This window comes from Aquarana catesbeiana, linkage group LG07 (assembly GCF_042186555.1).
Source record: "Aquarana catesbeiana isolate 2022-GZ linkage group LG07, ASM4218655v1, whole genome shotgun sequence".
Lineage (NCBI taxonomy): Eukaryota > Metazoa > Chordata > Amphibia > Anura > Ranidae > Aquarana > Aquarana catesbeiana.
The window spans coordinates 210,328,375-210,351,692 of record NC_133330.1 but is presented as its reverse complement, the minus strand read 5'-3'; the positions used below and the strand labels follow the sequence as shown (position 1 = coordinate 210,351,692).

Here is a 23,318-nt window from a genome sequence, read left to right as displayed (position 1 = left end):
GGAATTTGAAAGGAAAGTACCAAAATCAGTATTTCATGTAGGAATGGACCTTCGACTTTGGCAATTTGAAAGCGGACATTTAATGAATAATAAATCATTATCTGCCTATAGCCCCCTCCTCCTCATGCAAAATCAGTAAGTGTTTAAAGTAGAACTATAGGCAAAACTTTTTCCTGGTGCCTATCCATGGCAGCATACCTGTGACAAGCTCCACCTTGGCTCCTCCCTCAGGACCAATAAATATTGTAAAAGAAAAGGATTAGTGCACTCCCAGCATTCTCCTTGTTTTCCTTATAGTCAGTGAATGGTTGAACGTCGCTTACCTCTGCAGTCGGCAGCTTCTAGCTGGGTTCAAGCCTCTGCCAGGTGCAGTCCCTATTCTTGGGCAGCTAAAGGCACTAATAAGATAGGGAGTCTCTTCTGTGGGCCTTTTTGTCTCTTAACTAAGAGCTTCTATCTGCATTTATTTACTGGCATTTGCTCAAGCCTGCAGCAGAGAAAACAGCTGTATCTATTTTTCACTTAGTCTTATGCTTCCATTTCTCCCTCCTGTCATCTACTCTCTCTTTCCTTTCCTTGAGTTCCTCTCTCTATTTTTCACTTTCTTCCTTCCCCACCACGTTCCCCTCCTTGTGATATTATACTTTCATTCGCGCCTGCTTTTCTGAGTTCCTCAGCATCTTCCTGCCGCTCTGAGCATGCACAGACATCAGGAGCCAGCTCGGGGGCTGGGCTGAGTCAGGCGGGCCGCAAAGGGTCCTAGTGCCGCCGCCATGATTACGTGGTTTGGCCTGAGGTTGTGGTGACCACATGAATAGGGGCAAATTTTACATGTTTTGCCCTTGTTTGTCAAAATCATTTTATAGAGGGTTGTATCTTCCACAGATACCCCACCCCTCTCCATTGTTTATTACTGGGGGCTTTCAGTATGGCATCCTGGTGTCATCTGAGGAGGTTGCCTATGCGGGGAGCTCCTGGAGAGGACCCTGTTTTTTGCCAACGGTAAATGTAATTTCTTTCTTTTTATGTTTACCCAGGAATACCGTTTCCTTGCTCCAACTGAAATACCAGTCACTAACTCCTTTATCCTTCTCTAGCTGCTTTTTCTGTCTGCTGCCTAAAATAAGCAGTACGCCACCCGAACAAGACCCTCTCCAACATTTAAGGTAGGGACCGTCGTCCAGGTGAAAAAAAAAAATAAAAAAGAGCACTAATGCTGGTACGTTTATGTATTTCAGCCTTGTACGCAAGGGGACATAAACAAACCTATGAAGGCCCCAACCAGGGCACACCATCCAGATCAGGATACCATGCAAGCAGCGAGGGTTCGTCCTTGAAAAGACATAGTCCTTCACATTCACCAACTCTCAAATCCCTAAATGAAGAGCATGCGGGGTCATCCCATTACCAGCCAATTGGTCTGCAAAAGCTGTTTTGGTCTGCAAAAACTGAGACTATGCAGCAGACTGAAAGTCAGAGGGTTAATAGGTAAGCTGTCCTACTCAAACGATGGGCAGGGGTTACATACCAGAACAAGCAACAGCAGTTTCATTGCAGAAATTAGCTCAACCTCCTCCAGAGAAGTTAACTCTTCCTGGCCCATCCTCGAGAGAATCCTCTCACCACACAGCAAGTATCCCTCCTAGACATCTGGATGATAGTGGGCCATCTGAGGATACCTCAAAAGAGCTCAGCCCACGGACTTCAACCTTTTCCTAGTCCAGGCTGTAAAGTATGTGAATGGTGATTAGTGCTCTGTGTGGGGGATGTTTCCTCCTTTCCTCTATTTAGGATGGTCGAACGGGGTGGGAATTAGGTCTTTGATAACGCCCTGTAGGTTGGCGAAACATGTCGACGTATTTCCGGTGGCACTGACGTCATTTCCTGCTCCTTGGAACGCACTTCCTGGTTTCTGGAACGCACGCCGTGAGCAGTGTCCGGATCCATCTCTAATCCCTTTACATGCTTGTTTTTATCAACTATTTTGTAAGTACCCATTTGTATATGGAATAAATCCCTTTTCGAACGGTACTTTTCACTATTGGTTCCATTTTTTTCCTTTTTTGGTGCCTGGTGATTCTGCTCAGAAATTCCAACAAGAAATCCTTTGATCTGATGTGCACAACACAACTCCTGAGCTTCTCTGGATACCATCAGATAAGCCGGAAGTGACCCCCAGACTGTAAAGCTGGGGGTCATCGCCATTTGATGAGTGGGGACACATGTGGGGGTGGCGTTTCTGCACCTGAAAAGTCCTGGAGTGTCTGTGGTCCATTGCACTTCAAAAGTTTTTTCCCATTGCGGATCAGAACATTCAGCACATTTATTTGGACTTTATTTACATGTTTTTTGCTTTGTATATTCACATCTGCACTCATCTACACTTGGTCACACATGTTTAATAACATTTGCGAGCGCCACATTTCCATAACTTTACAGGCTGTAAAGCCAGCTATTGGCTGGGAGGAAGCCGACACTACATCTGAGAGGTCAAAGATGTACTTCCCATTTTTAAAGAAGCAGGTTTCCTTCTTTCTGCTCGGTTTCCACTAGTGCAACTTGTCATGCAACTTGGGACTGCAAAATCGCATGACAGGTCATACCCTATGATCTCCAATGAGTACCGTTCAAATCTGTGCAACTTCAAGTCCCAGCAACTTCAAAAGTAGTGCACTGCAGTTCTTTGATTCCACGTTGATGCGACTTGAGGTCCATAGACCTCAAGAATACACAGGCATTGTTTCAAGTCACATCAGAATCGCAGCAAAAAATCACTGCAAAATTGTGCGACTTTCAGGTCGCTATAGTGGAAACATAGTCTTATTCTTATGGATGATGTCAGAGACATTGTTGAAGAAATGAAATTGCCTAGGAAAACTTTATCCACTGTCGGAACAAGATTTTGCAATGCCAGACGGTCCACCGGAGGTAGATTCGGTAGTGGTTTGTATAACAAAGAATTTCATCTCACCAATCGATGTTTCAGTCTCAATTGAGGATCCTTTAGACAGACGAATAGTCCCCAACTTAAAGGAGCTTACCAAATGGCAAGTAAACGCCTGGAAGTCAGCAATTGCCTTATCTGTATCCAAAGATCTGCGGGCATGAACCAAAAACATTGAAACAGTGATTGATCAAAATGTCCCCAGGGAAAATATAGTCAAGGCTTTGGATGAATTATGGCTCTCACCCGACTTCACCAGTAAGACAGCGATGGATACAATTCGATACTTCGCAAGATAAATGTCACTACTTGTGATAGCCATATGGGTATTGTGGTGAGAACTATGGGCAGATGACACTGTGTCAAAACAAAATTAGTATAAATACCGTTTTTTTTTTGTTTTTTTTTTAATGGTAACTCACTATTTGAAGAAAGGTTACAGAAAGCAATTTTCCACGTCACAGGAGGAAAGTCAGACTTGATTCCCCAGAACAGCAGAATTAGGTGTACCCGGGAATTCAGGGATGCTTACTTGCGCACACACCCATACTACAACTGTTACAGAAGTATCTGAGATTTTCGGTCGACCAGGTCCATCTAAAATTCCAGAGTCTCCTCTTTGGACCCTGCAATTCCCTCAGAGCCCTCACAAGGGCTTGGGTCACCATCCAAGCTTCTTTTATGAGAACTGGGTCTCAGTTTTTATCACTAACGAGACAATATCCTCCTTTTATCAAAAGATCCAGCCCAGCTAGTGGAACACAGGTGGGTGCTGTGGTCTACACTATCAACATACGGTTGGATGGTAAATCATCAAACTATTCATCTTTTCTCCAGTTTAGGCGTCTTATTCAACACCGCAAAAAGGACGGTGTCCCTGCCATCTCAGAAAGTGTGGGCAATCATTCAGAAAGTAAGGAGAGTGAGGACATAACAGTGGACACATGGACAATCTAGAATTCCTGAAGCAATTGAGCAAACCCTCTATCCTTGTCCATATATCAAACAAGTTTGATGCACAGGGGTCTGCACTAGTGGACAAAGAGGAAGATGCCTGTAAAGCCATGTCCATTAAGGCATGTCTTCTGGACCACAGTTACCACAGATGCCAATGCAATAGCCTAGGAGGCACATTGCAACCAGATGTTGGTTCAAGAGAGATGGGCGTTCAATGCAGCAGACATCATCACAAATATCCTGGAAATCCAGGCGGCTTATCTCACATCAACAGCATTTATTCTCTCAGATCAAGGACAAATCAGTTCTGATTTGGATAGACAATAGAGCTGCAATATCATATACACCACCAAGGTGGAACCCACAACAGTTCCTTACTAAGGGAAGTGGAACCCATCTCAATTTGGGCAGAGGGGAATCTGAAGGACGGAAGAGTAGTCTATCTTCTAGCCCACTTAAACACAAATGCCAATCACCTATCACAAGGATTCCTGGATCCCAACAAATTGTCCCTACAACCGTTATTCAGTTGGATTGTAGGTCAGTGGACCTTTCCGAACTGCATCCTTTTGCTACAGCAAGCAATACCAAGCTGTGATAACAGTCCTGTCATATTTGTAGGGAGACCCATGATTCCCTAGGGCAATATATCTTAGTGTCCAGCCTCTGGTAAATATTCCTGATACCCTTCTGGCTCAAGGCATCACACTCATCAGAATCCTCACAGATTGAACCTTCACATTAGAATGTTAAAACACAGAGGCTTTAATCATTAGGCTGTTCCTCCAGAGTCTTTAACGAACAATACATATGACAAGGTTTGGAATAAGTTTATATCTTTTGCAAAACGGCAAAACTTCAATCCTGATGTACCCTCTTCCTCCAACTCCTTGACTTCCTGCAAATAGACCTAATTTAGGATTAAGCAATTTAAAAAGGTACAGCAAGTGGCAATCTCTGCTGTGACCACAAGAGATGGGCCGAAGAGCCTTTATTAATCAAATTCTTCAAGACAGTCAAGAAGATAAGCCCGCCCATTAAAAAAAATCTTTCCCACTTGGGATCTCTATCGCTCTGGAGCCCTTATCCAAACAGCCTTTTGCCCCATCTGATTCAGCATCCTTGTGGAATTTCACTTGGAAACTATTTTTCTTTGTGGGGATGGCATCGGGCTGGGGAGTATCAAAACTTCAGGCTCTGGAATCAGAAGATAACATAACAATAAAAAAAAAAAAAACGTCAAAGGAGTTACACCACTATAGTGTGAAAAAGCTGAAGAGGAATATTCAACTGTAATTCCTCAATTCAGCAGCAAAACACCATCACCTCATTAGTGAATAGCCACGAGGTGTGAATCTCTAGATCAAAAAGCAACATATATAGAACGTGGATAAGAATCCAAAGTGAAAGGGGCGTGGCTTGGGTCCATTCCAAGATGTCAGTAAATAAAGTGCTGCGCAATTCATAAGAGTCCATAAATTGATAAAAACACAAGTGGCGTTGGTGTAGATAAACGAGCAAATTGAAGTGCAAGTGACACGCAAGAAACAAATCTCAAAGACGGGTGTCAGTGATCCCTCCACCGCACACAGATGGCCTCTCACCTCCCAAATTCGACCTGAAACAGGTCACACAGCGAGAGTCAGTGTAGCTGACACAGCAATCCAGGCATAACACTCCGGACATAGCCGCTCCAGGATGCGTCTCAGTTAACATAATATGGCATGTGGAAAGAGATAACAAAGCGATCTAATGCTCTCTGTATGTTCAATCTTGTAATAAGGTAAAAAAGATAAGTTGCACTTACATATAACGGCACTCAGGTCCGGGTGCCGGCGCACAAACAAAACTGGTAGTGAACGAGATGGCTGCGGGTGACGTCATGCGAACACCTGACCCCCGTACGCGTTACGTCCGTAGGCGGGACTTCATCAGCGTGGGGCAGAGTGCGCACAGATGACTCGCTTGTTATTTATTGCCCTGGTAACCTATGGTGAGCCAATAAAAGAGCTGGACACAACAACCCAATGGCCAACGCTAATCTAAATATTAGATCAGGCTACAACCGAAGGTAAATAAACAATACAAAGTGCTGCTGTGCTTATATGTACAAATAGTGGTGTAAATTTATTTAAAATTCATATAGGGATGACTCATACCTCATATATATGATATAAATATAAAAAAAGAGGGGAAAGAAACAAACCAAAAAACGCCTTCATTTGCATAAATATAAGACAGGAAAAAATCCTGTGCAGCCCATTAAAAAATAAATATAATTGACAATCTATATAAAAATCTTATATAGAAACATGAACGTCATCCACAGCCATCTCGCTACAATACCATATACATAAAATTAAATATTGAATCAAAATTCATAGACAGAAATGTTTTTTAAAAACAAATATATAAAAAAATATATATATATATATATAAAAATACGGGATAAAAATTCAAATGTAGAATAAAATAAACAAGAGCTGGATACAAAACTGAAATACAAACTATCTGTTTGAAATAAAACAGTTAGGATCAAAATCCACGTTCATTCCTGCAGGTGACATAACTTTGGTTTTGTAGATCCAGAATGATTCTCTACGACTTAATTGTCTTATATAATGACCACCTATCCAGTGATGGGGAACTTTTTCTATACCCCAAAATTTGAGACATTTGGGATCCCTTTGGTGACAAGATCTAAAATGTCTTGAAACACTATGCGTCTTCACACCCCTTTTGATATTGCTGATATGCTTGCCCACCCGTACATGTAGTGTTCTTGAGGTGCGACCCACATATTGTAGGCCGCAATCACACTCAAGCATATAAACAACCCCTACAGATGTACATGTGATAAGGCTTTCAATCTGATAACTTTTCTGGGTAACGCTTGAGACAAACTCTTTACGCTTCTTAATGTTTCTACTGGCATGCTTACAGGTAGCACATCTGCCACACGTGTAGAAACCAGACAAGAATTTGAAAAGCCTGTTATCCGCCATTTTTGGTGGGTCTACTACTCCTGGTGCTAAACGGTCATGGAGTGTGGGTGCCTTGCAATAAATAAACTTAGGGTATGGGGGAAGGGTAGGTCCCAAAATACGATCACATTGAAGTATAGGCCAGTGTTTGGCAATGATTCTCTCTAATTTCTTATATTGGATATTATAATCCAATAGAATTCTATAGCCAGCCGTGTTATCTTGAACATCATTGGTCTTGATCTTATCTGCCACAATGGTACTCCTATCTGTCAGCCTGACTTTCTCGATTTCCGAGTCAATCATAGGCTGTGTATATCCTTTTTCTTTAAACCTAGCTGCCAAAATCTGCGATTGAGATACAAACTCCTCCTCCGAAGTACAATTGCGTCTCAACCGGATGAATTGGCCTCTGGGAATATTACACAGCCAGGACCTATGATGGCAACTAGTAAGTGGGATATAAGCATTCCGGTCAGTGGCCTTAAAGTGGTTTCTGGTCTGGAAATTATTCCCATTCTTGAAAATTTCAAGATCTAAAAAAGTGATCTGTTGAGGTTCTATGGTCCAAGTAAGCTGGATGTTTTTGTTATTGCTGCTAAGTTTGTCAATGAATACCTGGAGACTCAACACATCACCCTCCCAAACCATAATAATATCGTCAATGTACCTTTTGTAGCATGTTAACTGAGGGGGAGGGTCATGGAAAATAACCTCTTCCTCCCAGTGGGCCATAAAAAAGTTGGCCACACTGGGAGCGAAGCGAGCGCCCATGGCCACGCCACGTATCTGCAAGAAATAATCACCACTAAACCAAAAGTAATTATTTTAAGAGACAAAACTCAAGGCTCTCTAATAAAAAGGAGACATGGTCCGCAGATAGCTCAGTTGTAGCTAAGGCCCATTGGACTGAAGTAAGAGCCTCACTGTGATCAATAATGGTATATAGAGATCCTACGTCAGCAGTAATCAATATGCTAGAGGAAGTGCATGGAAGGGTATACAAAATCTGGAGAATATGCTTGGTATCACGTAGGTAGGCCTTAGTTTTGGTAACAAGAGGTTGTAAAAAGAAATCGAGATATTGACCCAGCGTAGAGGTGACTGAATCGATTCCATTCACAATTGGACGGCCAAGCGGTTGTTCAGAATTCTTATGCATTTTGGGTAGAATGTAAATGATAGGGGTCCTACAGTAAAATGGATCTAGGTAGGATGCCTCCTTGGGATTCAAGATTCCCTTCCTTTTCCCATTTTCAATCAAAGCATGTAAATTATTTTTGAAGGTAAGCATCGGATCACCCCTCAACAATAAATAAGTATCCTGGTCATTCAATAACCGTAACATTTCAGCTTGATAGTATGCTTTACTGAGAACCACTAACCCCCCTCCCTTGTCAGCCGGCCAAATAACTATATCCCTCCTTTGTTCCAAGGAACAGATACCTCTCTTAATAACTTGGGAATCTCTGACTTTCTTGATTTTAAACAAATATTACATGAGAGAGGCAGCGCAAGCAACAAATGAACCAAGTAAATGCTATCGCTGCTGTAAAAAAAGTGCTAAAACTTGAAAATTGAAAATAAAAACGATTACAGCACTGATAGACGTGACTTAAATATAAAGTGCTGCGTGCTGACAATAAATGCAAAAAATTAATTATTGGTAATATACAAAGTGCATAGATCATAAATAGTGGACTACATATCACATGTAGTCTAGAAATGAGTATTCGCAACTTTTAGACAACTGCTATAACACAAATAATAAGTGATAAGTGCAATCCACAAAACAACTGCTGATTATCAAAATGACATACATAAGATGCAAGTTGTATAAAAATAAATAAATGTGAAGACCATTAGTGCTACCCAATTGATAAAAAAGTGAAAAACAAACTGACACAGCAATAAAATAAATGCTACCAGATACCAATAGGCTATTAAAGTTGAAATAACATCTGCTCACAGAGTGGAGATAATACTAATAACAAATAGTCCCAAAATAATTAACAACAGCTGGACTGATCACAGAAATCTTGGACAGACAGCCTTGCAATGACACAGCGGCTCGTCAACCTGTAATGTCAGTCTGTCTCTATATGGTTTAACAAGAGATACCTCTAAGGTGGATAGGTGGATGAAATGGCTGATGTTTCAAATCAATAGAGCCATGGACTTGCGATTGACCACCCAAAAATAAAGAAAAAGGCATATAGTGAAGTACTGCGGGGTTAAAAAACCACTTGTGCTGCAAGCTGCTACTCACACTATCCTTGGTTGCAATCAGGCATGTCAGATGCTTCCGCGATCGCCACTGGTAGCGTGCGTTCCACGGAGCCAGGAAGGAAAAGCGGCGGTTGTGTAAAGGCCGGATGTGACGTCGACGCATTTCGCCCCTCCCCCAGGGCGTCATCAAAGGACCTTTGATGGTCCTTCAACCTGTAATGCCAGTCTGTCTTTACACAACCAAGTGACGCTTTTCCTTCCTGGCTCCGTGGAACGCACACTACCAGGGCGATCGCGGAAGCATCTGACATGCCTGACTGCAACCAAGGATAGTGTGAGTAGCGGCTTGCAGCGCAAGTGGTTTTTTAACCCCGCAGTACTTCACTATATGCCTTTTTCTTTGTTTTTGGGTGGTCAATCGCAAGTCCATGGCTCTATTGATTTAAAACATCAGCCATTTCATCCACCTATCCACCTTAGAGGTATCTCTTGTTAAACCATATAGAGACAGACTGACATTACAGGTTGAAGAGCCGCTGTGTCATTGCAAGGCTGTCTGTCCAAGATTCCTGTGATCAGTCCAGCTGTTGTTAATTATTTTGGGACTATTTGTTATTAGTATTATCTCCATTCTGTGAGCAGATGTTATTTCAACTTCAATAGCCTATTGGTATCTGGTAGCATTTATTTTATTGCTGTGTCAGTTTGTTTTTCACTTTTTTATCAATTGGGTAGCACTAATGGTCTTCACATTTATTTATTTTTATACAACTTCCATCTTATGTATGTCATTTTGATAATCAACAGTTGTTTTGTGGATTGCACTTATCACTTATTATTTGTGTCATAGCAGTTGTTTAAAAGTTGCGAATACTCATTTCTAGACTACATGTAATACGTAGTCCACTATTTATGATCCATGCACTTTGTATATTACCAATAATTAATTTTTTGTATTTATTGTCAGCACGCAGCACTTTATATTTAAGTCACGTCTATCAGCGCTGTAATCGTTTTTATTTTCAAATGTCTTGATTTTAAGATGAACGTGTGAGACTAGAGCTCCGTTCCACGAGGTCCTGCATCTTCAGCTTTCCAGCTCACTGACGACCCAGACATGGTGAGAATTTAACGCAGTGCTTCAGCCACCAGGTCCTGCTCCCCCCCCCGGAGCCTAGACACGCAGCTCAGTAGGCAAATTCTGGAGATCTTCCGATCCCGGCCTAGAGGCAGAATGCAGGCCTCACAAGCAGCCTCTTCGCGTGACTCCCGCTCCCTGAGCGTTAGCCCGCACCGCTCTGGAGCGCGGCCGAAGCAGAGATGAGACCGAGACAATCTCCTGCAGTTACCATAGATGACCTCCACAGTGTATCCCCAAATATAAAGAATACACTGACAGCAGTCATCTCAGATCTGAGGTCTGATACCCAGGCCATAACCCTGAGGGTGGAAGAGGTGGAAATAGCCTAGGCCCGCCATGATGCTTCCCTGTGCAGTGTGTAACAGATCACAGAATCACATGCCGTGCACCTCAGGGAGATCAATAGACATATGGAGGACCTAGATAATAGAGGGAGACGCCGCAACCTTAGGGTAAGGGGGATCCCGGAATCGATCGATCCCAGCCATCTTCCCCTGATAGTTTCTAACATCTTTAATGATCTATTAGAGAGGCCACCAGACACTCCGGTTGCTTTCAAACGTATCCAGAGGGCACAGTGCCTGAGGGGGAGAGACACAGACCCCCCCAGAGATAGTTTGCTGTCTCATCAATTTCCCACTAAAGGAAGAGATCCTCCGTAAAGCCAGAGACCGCAACCAGTTACCAAAATAAAATTTTACCAGGACCTATCCAACATCACCCTGCAACACAGGAGGGAACTAAGGCCCTTGCTGGATGTCCTGAGAGCCAGATCAATCATATACCGCTGGAAGTTTCCCTCTTGCCTTTCAGTGACACACCAAGGCCGCACAGCGAACCTCAAAGTTCCGGAAGATTTGGAACATTTTTGCAACACCCTGGACATCCCATTAGTTGACTCACCAGATTGGTACAGTGACTTCCGCCTACCCTCACCCAAGAGAGCTTCTTCCATGGAAGGCATTGATGAAGCAGGCAACTTCAGCATCAGACGCTGCAGGCCTTATCCTCTGCCAACATTCTCTGTACCGAAGGCTCCAGGAGCCCAGCGAAATAGCAGCCCTACAGCATCGCCAGTGCACCGCAGAGCCCACATCACCTAGACAGGTACATGTTCTGCTCCCCCCCCTTTCACATGACCTATCATTATCCCCACAATCAGTTCTTCAGCACCAATAAAGTTTGTTCACATCTAAGAACTTCTGTGGTTGTTCCCACATCTTGGAGTGCAGATACTCACCACATCATGGTCCCAGGAAGCAATGTAACCTCCTTGCCGTCTTTGATTGAGAGGTTTATTTTTCTTTAAGGCCACCATGCCATTACCCACCTGCTCTCTTCCCTTGCCCTTCATCCCCGGTGAGCTATCATCGCAATCACTTTGGCCTCATCCTACAGACTTGCAGTGCCTTTTATTCTCAGCTTTAACTCAGACAGCTGCTCCCCCATCCAAAAGGCCAGTCACAGTCTGTCTAAAGAAGTCTTCTTACCTAAATCCACCCTGACCCCACCGACTAAGCACATATGGCCGTGCTACAACTACTAAAAGCTAACTCATCCTAATATCAGCCCACACTTCAGGAATGACGATCACAACCACCACGGGATACACTCCCACAAGCATCCCCACAGTTTGAGACATGCTCTCCTATGCATCTCTATAGTCCTGTCAAGCTTGGACCTATCAAAGAAAAATACCTGAAGGGGCCACAAACATTAGCCCGCATCATCCACATGCCCCATCCCTGCTCAAGGAATCAACACTTTAACACTTACTTATCAAACTTGATAGTCTATCTATCCCTTTACAAAGACCATAACATGGATCCCAAGAGGCCGTCAACGGAGTCTCAAAGACATTATGCAGCAATTTGGGTCAGGGTAGATCCCCAGAATCCTATAGAATTATATCACGGGGCTCTCCTCCCCTCTTTTTTTAATTTGTAAACAGAGGACCCACTCAACCTTAGGCTGAACTCAAGAGACTACCCCATTAAGCCCAGAGGCAATATCAGCCTCACTCCACCTTACCCACTCGGCTTATTGCTGTCTTTTGTCTTCTCTGTCCCCTCCCCTAAATCTATGCCCCAATCTTAACCCTCTCCTTTTCCTTATAACTTTCTTCATCTACCCCCCTCCTCCCAAGGAATGTAAAAGTATTGGTGCATTATACTCATTTAACATTTAACAAACTGCTTTACTTGTCTTCACCACAGTGGACCACAGTTGATTTAATTGCTTATTTCCCCTGCACTTCGAATGGGACTATGGGTTCTGATGTCTGAGAGGGATATGTTCAGGTAAGGTATGCACCCAAATACTATTTAGTCTTTTTTCCTTTACGGAAAAGCACACACACCCACAGTCGCACAACATTCATACGCAATACCTTATAAACCACCCAGATGGAACTGGAGATTCTTAAACTGATGCCCATTGCGCCGATGCTGAGCATGTCCCCCTCGGAACCAGATGACCCACATGCAGTTCTTATTGTTGTCAGTCTTACTATAAGTGTTGATTGTTATCTTGTTGCAAGTTACATTTCCCACGATGTGTCATGTAACCCCCTTATCTGTCGTTTCAAGTTCAAAGTTTTGCACTGTTTTAGCACACAAAATGCCTCTTTATTGATGCCACCCGTACTCAAGTTCCTCAGCTTGCTTACACCTCTAAACATAATATCACATGGTCTCTCAGGCCTAGGACCTACCCGCGTCAGGAGCACTGACTAAAAATGACCTCCCCTCTATATCTCTAACACCCACTCGCTCACCATGTCACAGCCCTACCTTCAAATGGAAGTTGGGGACCAGAGGAGGATTTCTTCTCCTCTCTGACCCCCAACCGAACTCCCTATAAGCGCCAAGAACAGCATTATTGACCTCACCGGGACACGGAACCTCCCCCCATTGCCGAACGTTTCCTTCCACCCCCACTCACAGCGGACTCTGGTAGACACCGCTGACCCATACCAGACACCCTCTTGTTTGTTTGGTGGGCTTGCTGGTCAACTCCCACATCTGGAATAGCCCTCCTTTCTTCCCTGTCTGAGCTCTCCACACACTCCAGATTCCCACTTCCATTACCCTACTCTCTCCATCCCACCAAATCCTAACACCCCCTACCTAACTAACTTCTTTCCTCTCCCCTTCCTCCCTTCCTCTAGCCTACCTCCCTCTCCTCCCCATCCCGCTCCCCCCATTCCCCCCTCTCTGACTCCCCCTCCGGGGCACAACACCACTGACCCCACACCCACAAAGAAAATGCTTCCAACCAAATCACAAGTTCCCAACCTTTCCCTGAAGCTACTCTCCCTTAACGCCAAGGGCCTAAACACCTCTGAAAAATGCTCCCAAATACTTTCTAACATGCGGTGCATGAAAGCCGATGTAATATTTATACAAGAAACCCATTTCTGTACCAAGAAAACGCCCAGACTGTCTAGAATTTTCAAAAAAAAAAAAGACATAAGCAATAATTTTGAGTTATCTGAAAAGATGTCTGTGACACAATCGATACTATAACACTTGAAGGCATATAACCCAAAGTGATGGAGGAAACTTGTGGGGTTCATGTTGATAGTTCTACCCACGTCTGTATCCTATCTTCCTCAACCCGACACCCCTAATGGGATCAGACTGTGTCGAGGGCAGGGAGAGTTTTCCACCAGTGCAAAACAGAAAAATATAAAACAAAAACACATTCCTTTACCAGTGGGTAGAAGAGACATCTTAAACGTCCCACTTTGTCCCCGCCTTATAAGAAATCTTGGGTAATGTGAAGGTGCAGAAAAGTAAGATGCGAAATTGGTGAATTTCTTTGGTGCACCTAGAATCCTTACGTCTCAACCTTGCTACCATTTACAGATGTTTGCTATAGTTAGACTTGTAGTAATGTCAGAGATGGACTTTCCCCTGGTGTATGCCCACGAAGGCGTACCAGTGAATTCCGGGTAGTTCAGAGTGGAATGTACTGTTTTTCTTGTACCATTACACATGAGATTTTCCTCTTGACAGCAGCTAGGGACACCATAGGCTGTTTCCATGCTCGGGCTATCATAAGTTTGGTGCCCAGCAACATGAAATGTATGAGTGTATGAAGGTGCTTAGGGCATTTTAATGGGCTTCCGTTCAAGAGGGCTATCTCAGGGGTTTTTGGAACTGATATGCTGGTCACTTTATGTATTAAAGAAAATATCCCGTTCCACAATCCCTGAATACGGGAGCACTCCCACCATATGTGGTATAGAGAGCCGGTCAGCCCACATCCTCTAAAGCATAGGGGGGGGGGTGTGCCTGGAAAGATCTTAGCCAGACGTAGAGGTACGTTATACCACCGCGTTAATATTTTGGCATTGGCCTCTATAAGGGAGACATTGGTTATGCCCTTAAAGGCTTTCTGGAATTTGGAGTACCACGTACTATAGTGGCATCCCAAGAGACATTAAGATCCTGTTCCCAACCGAGTGAGTACAATGGTTTCTCAGTGTTCTCCGTGAATGAAGCTTATATTCTAGAGATTCCTCCCCTCTGATCCATGCATCCCGTGCACCATTTTTCATACGCTGTTACCAGCAATGGTTCTGGTTTAGTGCTCCACAGTGAAAAGTTATAATGTTGGATTTGATGTAGATGGTACCTTTCCAAGGAAGGCATGTCCAGCTTGTTACTACAACGGGTAGCCGTAATGGGGCCTATGGGGGACAGAAACTGCCCAATGCAGAACAACCCCTTGTTCGTCCACCACCGAAACGCCGCAATATCCTGGCTCGGGGGAAAGCTGGGGTTGTGAAAGATGTGTGCCAAGGGGTGAGTATCTGATATTAGTTGGGGAGATTTGTATAGCAAGTCACAAAGGTTCATGGAATGCGAAAGAGTGGGAGCAAGAATGGGGGGTCTGTTTTTGTGGGGGATCCAAGCTAGGTAGTCTATAGTGTGCATTGGGATAGCTTTCCTCTCCATGTCTACCCAGCCAGGCCTATTACCCTGTGAATATATGATTGAGAACTGGGATAATTGAGCTGCTTGGAAGTACCTCCATAAAGCCGGCAGACCCAGCCCACCTTGAGAGCATCTTCTAAGTCAGTGTTTCTCAACTCCAGTCCTCAAGGCGCCCCAACAGGTCATGTTTTCAGGCTGTCCATTATTTTTCACAGGTGATGTGATCAGTTTCACTGCCTTAGTAATTACCACAGCTATTTCATCTGAGGGAAATCCTGAAAACATGACCTGTTGGGGCGTCTTGAGGACTGGAGTTGAGAAACACTGTTCTAAGTAATACACTTTTAGGGCAGCGGTATCCCTTGTTACCCCAAATAAAACGGATATCTGGGATTGAAATTTGTGTAGATGTGATCTCAAGATCGGGATGGGTAGGGATCTGAATAAGTATAAAATCCTAGGGAAGAGGGTCATCTTTACCACATTTATTTTGCCTATCCAGGACAGATTCCCCCTTGCCCAGCCAGATAGGTCCTCTTTCAGCTTTTTATACATGGGAGGGTAGTTGGCTTTATATAGTTTATCCACACTGGCTGTCAGTTTGATGCCTAAATATGGAATCGAAAAAGGTTCCCAGGTAAAGATGAAGTTGATTTTGAGACTCTCAATTACAGGAATGGGGGTGGTGACATTTAGAGCTACTGATTTGGCCATGTTTACTCTCAAACCAGAGATCGTGCTAAATTCCCGGAGGAGTTTAAAAATATTGGGAGTGGATATGAAGGGTGAAGTAATGAAGAGCAGCAGATCATCTGCGAATAAGGCGCATTTATGAACATGGGGACCACATTTAACACCGCCAATGTCTGGGTGGAGCCTTATGGCAGTGGCTAGGGTTTCAATCGCTGTGGCAAAAATAATGGGAGATAGTGGGCAACCCTGTCTTGGTACCTCTGTGTATCTAGAATGGGTTGGAGTAGTGGCCCTGTAGTTTAACTTGTGCACATGGGTTGGAGTATAAATTCCGTAATATCTGTGTGAATTTAGGGCCAAACCCCCATCTGTGAGGTATTTCAAAGAGATAAGGCCACTCTATGGTGTCAAGCGCTTTTTGTAGATCCACAGACAATAGAAATCCCTCCTGAAAGGGCCCCCCATCCCATTTAGATTTCAGCAGGGAGATTACGTCCACCTCTCTCCGGATCTGGTCAGGTCCCTGCCTCCCCGGAATGAAGCCTACCTGGTCCTTGTGGATATATCCCCCTATACATTCCAAAAGTCTATTGGCCATGATTTTGGTTAGAACCTTGAGATCATTGTTGATCAATGAAATGGGCCTGTAGTTGCTCACTTCAGAGCTGTCTTTGTTTGTTTGGTTTGGGAATAACAGACACATAAGCTAGGTTGGGGGCACTGTCTAAGGAGGAACTACCCCGGAGGGAATTGTAGAATCTTGTCAAATGGGGAGCTAGCGTGGTTGAAAAGGTTTTATAATAACAGGTGGAAAAACCATCTGGTCCAGGGGCTGACCCCCTCTCTTCAGGGTTTTAATTACTTGCAAAACTTCTATTTCAGTAATTGGGTTATCAAGCAACATGATGTGTTCCCGTGTCAGTGTGGGGATTTCATCTAGAAAGTCCGTGAGGGTTTGGGGACAAGGTGCTTTGAGGGGCTACCCCAAAGCACCCTCCCCATGTTGAGGGCATGTGGCCTGGTACAGTTCGGCAGGGGCGCTCTCTCGCCCCCCTCTTTTCCTGCGGCCTGCCAGGTTGTGTACTCGGATAAGGGTCTGGTATGGATTTTTGGGGGGACCCCATGCCATTTTTTTTCAAATTTTGGTGCGGGGTTCACCTTAATATCCATACTAGACCTGAAGGGTCTGATATGGATTTTGAGAGGGGCCACTACGCCATTTTTTTTTATAATTGTTGGTTCGGGGTTCCCCTTAATATTCATACCAGACCCAAAGGGCCTGGTAGTGGACTGTAGGGGATCCCATGCCGTTTTTTTCAATTACTATTATCTGTATTGCCGGGACCAACAATTCAGTGCAGGGACTGTTCTAAACACGGGAAAAATCCACCACTTTACAGGCATACTATAGACACCCCCCAGGTGCGAAATTTAAAGGAATATTTCACTTTTATTGTTTCACTTTAAGCATTATTAAAATCACTGCTCCCGAAAAAACGGCCATTTTTAAAACTTTTTTTGCATTGATACATGTCCCCTGGGGCAGGACCCAGGTCCCCAAACAATTTTTATGACAATACTATGCATATAAGCCTTTAAAATTAGTACTTTTGATTTCTCCCATAAACAATTCATTATAGCCGTGAGTAGTTTTAAATTACTTTTTTTCTTTTAGAAATGTCATTTTGTGCAGGGACTGTTCTAAACATGGGAAAAATGTGCCACTTTACAGGCATACTATAGACACCCCCCAGGTACGAAATTTAAAGGAATATTTCACTTTTATTGTTTCACTTTAAGCATTATTAAAATCACTGCTCCCGAAAAGACGGACGTTTTTAAAACTTTTTTTGCATTGATACATGTCCCCTGGGGCAGGACCCGGGTCCCCAAACACTTTTTATGACAATAACTTGCATATAAGCCTTTAAAATGAGCACTTTTGATTATTCATGTTCGTGTCACATAGACTTTAACGGTGTTCGTGTGTTCTGCCAAATTTTTTGCCTGTTTGGTATGTTCTGGTGTGAACCGAACCCATCCCTTATGATCACTCAAAGACTGGAAAATGGTTTGTCTCACTCTTTTTAAAAGAAAATAATCTCTTCTTCCCAAGCAATGGATATCAGTGGATCAAGTAATTACTGCTCCAGAAAGACTGATAGATTACATTCCGTATTCAACCCCAAGGGGTGGAGACTCCCCAAATTGAAGATCCACATTTTTACCTTCTGTAACAGTATTCTATCAAAAAAGTCTATAGATGCCCTTTCCAAGGAGACCCCTGGGATCACCCCCATGAAACTTAATGAAATGTTGTGCTAAGGGGCGGTCATTGTCCTTCTTTTGAATACTTTCTGGGTCAACATGTATATTGTCCGTGTGGTTGAGCAGTTAATAAAGCTCTGTATCTTAAATCTCTTTTTCCCATCAGAGCTGGTGAACACATCCGTCCTGTCTACAAATTTACAGATCATACATGTTCCACAGGAATGTGTACCTTTGATAGGTGGGAGGTCCATTAACCAGTTAGTGACTGGTGATCTCTGATACTCAGAGTGGGTTAGACTGTCTCCAAGATTAGGGGATCTACGTGCTGTTCGGAGAGGGCGATCACCCACTATTTCTCCCAGGATCGTCAATCTAGATAGGATACACCAGTGGTTATTGAGAATTCTCTTTACCTGGTCCCATTGTGCCCCAAATCTGGTAATGATCCTGATTGGGGCACTATGTAAATCATCATGTTTGGGACCTGGTGTTGTGCCTAAAAGTTTGTGTCTGTCAATGTTGTGGGTCCGTTTCTTAGCTCGCCTGATATATTTGTGTAAGTAACCCCTTTTACTGAACCAATTGTACATATCAGTTGCCTCTATGGATGCTGGGCTACTCCCGGGATGTCAATTTACCTAATTGCCTAGGACATTTAAATATGCTCATTACCCATCTTTCCGTGCTCTGAAGAAACTCAGGATCTGAGTGAAACATGTCAGCATGACGTCACCACACCCTGTGTAGTAGGGATACAGCCTGACTACCACGGACATTCCTTCACTTTGATATCCCTGGATGCTAATTGAGGCTTAGTGGCGATCCTTTGATGAGAGCGGCAATCACCACGTGATACTCCCAGGCTTGTACTGCTGGTGTGTCACGCTGTGATTGCTGCTTTCCTTCTCCTCCCTATTTCATTCATTGAGGACATTGTTTCCATCCTGGCATGACAGATTAGACGTCTGCAGAGTGGTGAGCTTTTCTTTTTTCTTGTTCCTGCAACTTATTGGAGCCTGATCTCTTTATCACCACAAATACTATCCAGACATGTACCACTTTACTACCCGCTGACTGCGGTAAATGCCGAGGACTCTGTTTGTTTCTCAAAGGGAGTAGGAACTTGCACTATCTGCAATTACTACAGCTCTCGATACACATTAGGAGGATCCCATATTGCCTCAGCACAGGGACTTTGCTCTGAGGAACAACCTAACCTCAGATTGGTCAAATGTCCATTACTGGATCACACTTCTCTATCCTACACTGAAGACTTAAGATGGACTGTGTTTTATAACATACTGGGCTGCGCCCTATCTATTTGAGCGGTCACTCCTGCAACATACCAGAAATCAACTTTACCATATAAGTCTATTTCTATACAATTGTTTAGGATGAGAGTGTAAAGTTTGAATGAATGTGGTAGCTACCTGTATCTTGACAACGTTGTCAAATTTTAAATGAATGTGGTGGAGGTGCAATTTTATCTAATTGTTGAATTTGAATTTTTTTCAATAAAGTATTTTTTTCTATCACCTATCTTTCTCTTTGAAGATTCACTTTGGATTCTTGTCCACGTTCTATATCTGGGCTCAAAAGACAACAATATTATTTTCTGTACTTGGATAAAGTGGAACTTAGAACGATACATGGATTCATCCCTAAATTCTCCTCCTTCTATTATCTCCGAGCCTTGGGCCTTGGGCCCTGCCAATCTTTGCAGATCCAATTTCGATCTTCTTTACGAAGACCATATTACTTTGGTACTAAGACACTATCTTCAAGCCACAACTCACTTCAGACTTTCAGCTAACCTATTTTTAATACCCTCCCCAAAAAAAAAAAAAGGTGCAAAGAAGCATCTGGGGGCCATTTTGGAACTGCGGTATCCATCATGCCTAGTCATGTCTGTGAATATCAGAGCTTTAAAATACCTCATGGGACATGTGGTACTTCGGCAGCTGGGAAGCCATAGTTTGCAGATCCCTGCTCTAGTACAATAGTTTCATGGATAATCCAATTGGTTAAGAAGACTACAGGGCTAGGGGTCTAGAACCCCCTCTTCACTTGGGCTGTATGCCACCCTGTTGTTTTCTGCTTCTTGGATAGCCAGAGCAGATGTATCCATCAAAACAATCTATAGGGTAGCATCATGGTCATCCTAACATGCGTTTACGAGACGTTACAAAGTAGACCCGGCAGCTTTCTCATGTGTAGAAACTGGCAGACAGGCTATCAGGCCGGCATTTCCCTATTTTAAATCCTTTTTCAAATAAATCTTTTACTATGCATCATCCCACCCATTTCAGCCAGTTATTTGTCACAGGCATGCTGCCATGGAGGCACCAGAAAAGCAGAAAATTGTTTTATACGTACCATACTTTTCTTTTCCTGGTGCCTATCCATGGCAGCATACAATCCCACCCTTGGTATGCTATATTACGTAGAATGCTGGGAGTGCACTAATCCTTTTCTTTTATAATATTCACTGGTCCTGAGGGAGGAGCCAAAGCGTAGCTTGTCACAGGTATACTGCCATGGATAGGCACCAGGAAAAGAAAATTACGGTAAGTATGAAACAATTTTCAGTTTTTTTTTTTATTTTGGATTGAGTAAGGAAGGGTTACAACCCCTCTTTTTCGCCATCTGTTTCCCATTACGTAGATTTCCTTTCACTTCCTTTTCCATAGCCAAACAGGAAGTGAAAGGAAATCCCTGAAAATTAAGGGAATTCCTTGAGGACCCCCTTGTCACCAGAGCTAACTAGTGTCCCCATTGGAAGATTCCCCCTCCATTATCTTTCTGGGGACAACCCAAAATTCAGGATTTTTTTTTTACTTTCACGTTCAATGATAATGGTAAACAGGAAAAATAGAGAGGATTAATTTCCTTGACGGGGGCACAGACAGCTTTAAAAACTGACAGGTGTTCTAATCCATCTCTACTCTATCTAAAACTAAAAAAAAACTGCCTTTAGTTATGCTTTAAATAGAACTGGCAACACAGCTCTTTCCTTTAAATTCAGATTTCTTGTCTTTATGTGCCAGTAATGTCACCAAACCTCACTGCAGCCTCCTGGGAAAGCTGAGGATCCTGAATCTCCTAAGAATGTGTTTTGTTTTTTTAAACCCCTAGCAATTTTTGCACAAGATGGGGAAGGGGTTGGAAATACCAGATAGGCAGTAAACTTTTCTCATAAAATGTCCACATAAAGCATTTTCATCATGTCATGTTTCATGATAGAGTGTGGAAACAGAAAATTATTTGGGGCCAATGTCTCAAAACTAATAAGGTTATCTTGCAGGTGATTGATCTGGGTGGAGAAGGCATCTCAGCAAGTGAATACAGCAGTATTGGACGTATCACAGAGTTCAAATACGGGGCCAAACTTGGAAAAGTGATCCGCAAATGGGATGGGGAAAAGCTAGCTTATTTGAAGTAAGAGTATGGCAGGAAACAATGTGCACACAAAGTCATTCTTGCAAGATATGCCGTATACAACAGTTTTTTTTTTATTTTTTTCATACAGGAACTGGGGAGAAGGCTGGGGATTTATGCCCAGTGACAGAGCCTTGGTGTTTGTTGATAATCATGACAACCAGAGAGGACATGGTGCAGGAGGAGCCTCTATCCTTACCTTCTGGGATGCTCGGTAAAGCATACATGTTAATACCTGGGGTACCTGTTACAGGGTAATGTCCTTTTGATTTGTGGATGAAATTGGGATGAATGATATGATATGTAAGATGTATCCACAAAGTACCTCACATTCTATAAAATAATGCTAGCTAACCCTAAAAACTTTCTGATTGCAAACTTGAAAAGGTGAAACCCCCCCCCCCTTTTTTTTTTCTTTTCCTACGCTTTCTTATTTCCATGAAATACCCAAAAGCTAGAGACTGCTCTATAACCCCCTCAAATTGAAAATAACCGAGTGTAGTTTATATTAATACATTTAACTGTCAATCTTGTACATTGATTACTAGTTGACAATTACTGTGGCTCAATTTCAGTGATAGGCTTAATTACTAATTTTGTAATTCTACATGTATTATTCCTTTAATGTGTGAATGTAAAACCATGGAAGCTCTTTTGGAAGATTTTTTACTGCTAGTGCTTGGGGAATGCTTGCTCAGTAACACTAACTTTTGTGTATATACTTGTACTTGTGTCTATACACACATCTGCTTCAGGCTGTTTCTGCTTCACAACCCTGGCATAGTGCAGAGCTGCTGATCGAATATATATTTAACTCTCTCAGAGTCTAACCATTCTCCAAGAAATACAGCCCTGGAGAAGGGGATGCAATTCCCCCAAAAAACACACTGACTGTACTTGTATACTTTTTTCTTTAATAAACTATAAAAAATCATCAAGTGAGACTTTTTTGGACATCGGGCGCTCCTCTCCAATTGCCCAAGTGTTCTCTGCGGTAACGTCCCCATTGTCTTTATCAGAAAGGTAGACCCCTATGGAGTCTATCATCTACCATCTACAATTGGGATATAACTCATTGAAAGCAATTCCCTCTATACCCTTCACACAGTAATCTGCCGCTAGGCAGCCTCCAGTGGCACCAGTCCAGCACTGTCTTCCACCCAAACCTGAATTATCATTGAGAATTTGAATGTTTAGAAATAGTCTGTATAGATTAATGGCAGTAAATCTAGTTGGGATAAAAACTGACTGATCCTTGCGTACCATCTTCTAAATTACTGTTGCTAATCTGTTCACAAGTACCCTTGCTAACAATTTAATGTTGGATGTAAGAAGGGATATCACATGATAAGAATCTGTATGCAGTGAGTTTTGGCCTGGTTTCGGAAGACCTATGATTACTACATCATTCATAGAATGGGGTACCAAGTGATTCTCATAGGCCCCATTTCCAGGAAATCAGACATAAGTTCAGTATAATGCTTAAAGTGTTACTAAACCCACAACAGTAAAATCAGTCTGTATACGCAGTAAAGCATGCTTGTTATACTGACTGTGGAACCTAAGGGGTTAATCCTCTGCATTGTGTAAAAAGGGTGTTTGATCTTGTCTTCTCAGATCCTCCCCTTCCTCCACTGTCCCCAATCCATCTCCTGATAGAACAGAGCCTTTGGAATCACGCTCAGTTTGGTGTGTATTGCTAGAGAGGTTTTTTTTTT

The 23,318-nt window shown here is 43.0% G+C and overlaps 1 protein-coding gene across 4 annotated transcripts in view; it reads left to right on the top strand.

Annotated features, from left to right (window-relative positions):
• Positions 1–23,318, top strand: part of LOC141103425 (pancreatic alpha-amylase-like) — a 155,904-nt gene that overhangs the window by 105,647 nt on the left and 26,939 nt on the right. For all 4 annotated transcript variants that reach the window (XM_073593004.1, XM_073593002.1, XM_073593003.1 and 1 more), the window contains 2 exons: positions 21,467–21,600; positions 21,692–21,814. In XM_073593004.1, the coding sequence (XP_073449105.1) occupies positions 21,467–21,600; positions 21,692–21,814 (257 nt within the window). The remainder of the gene's footprint in view (positions 1–21,466; positions 21,601–21,691; positions 21,815–23,318) is intronic.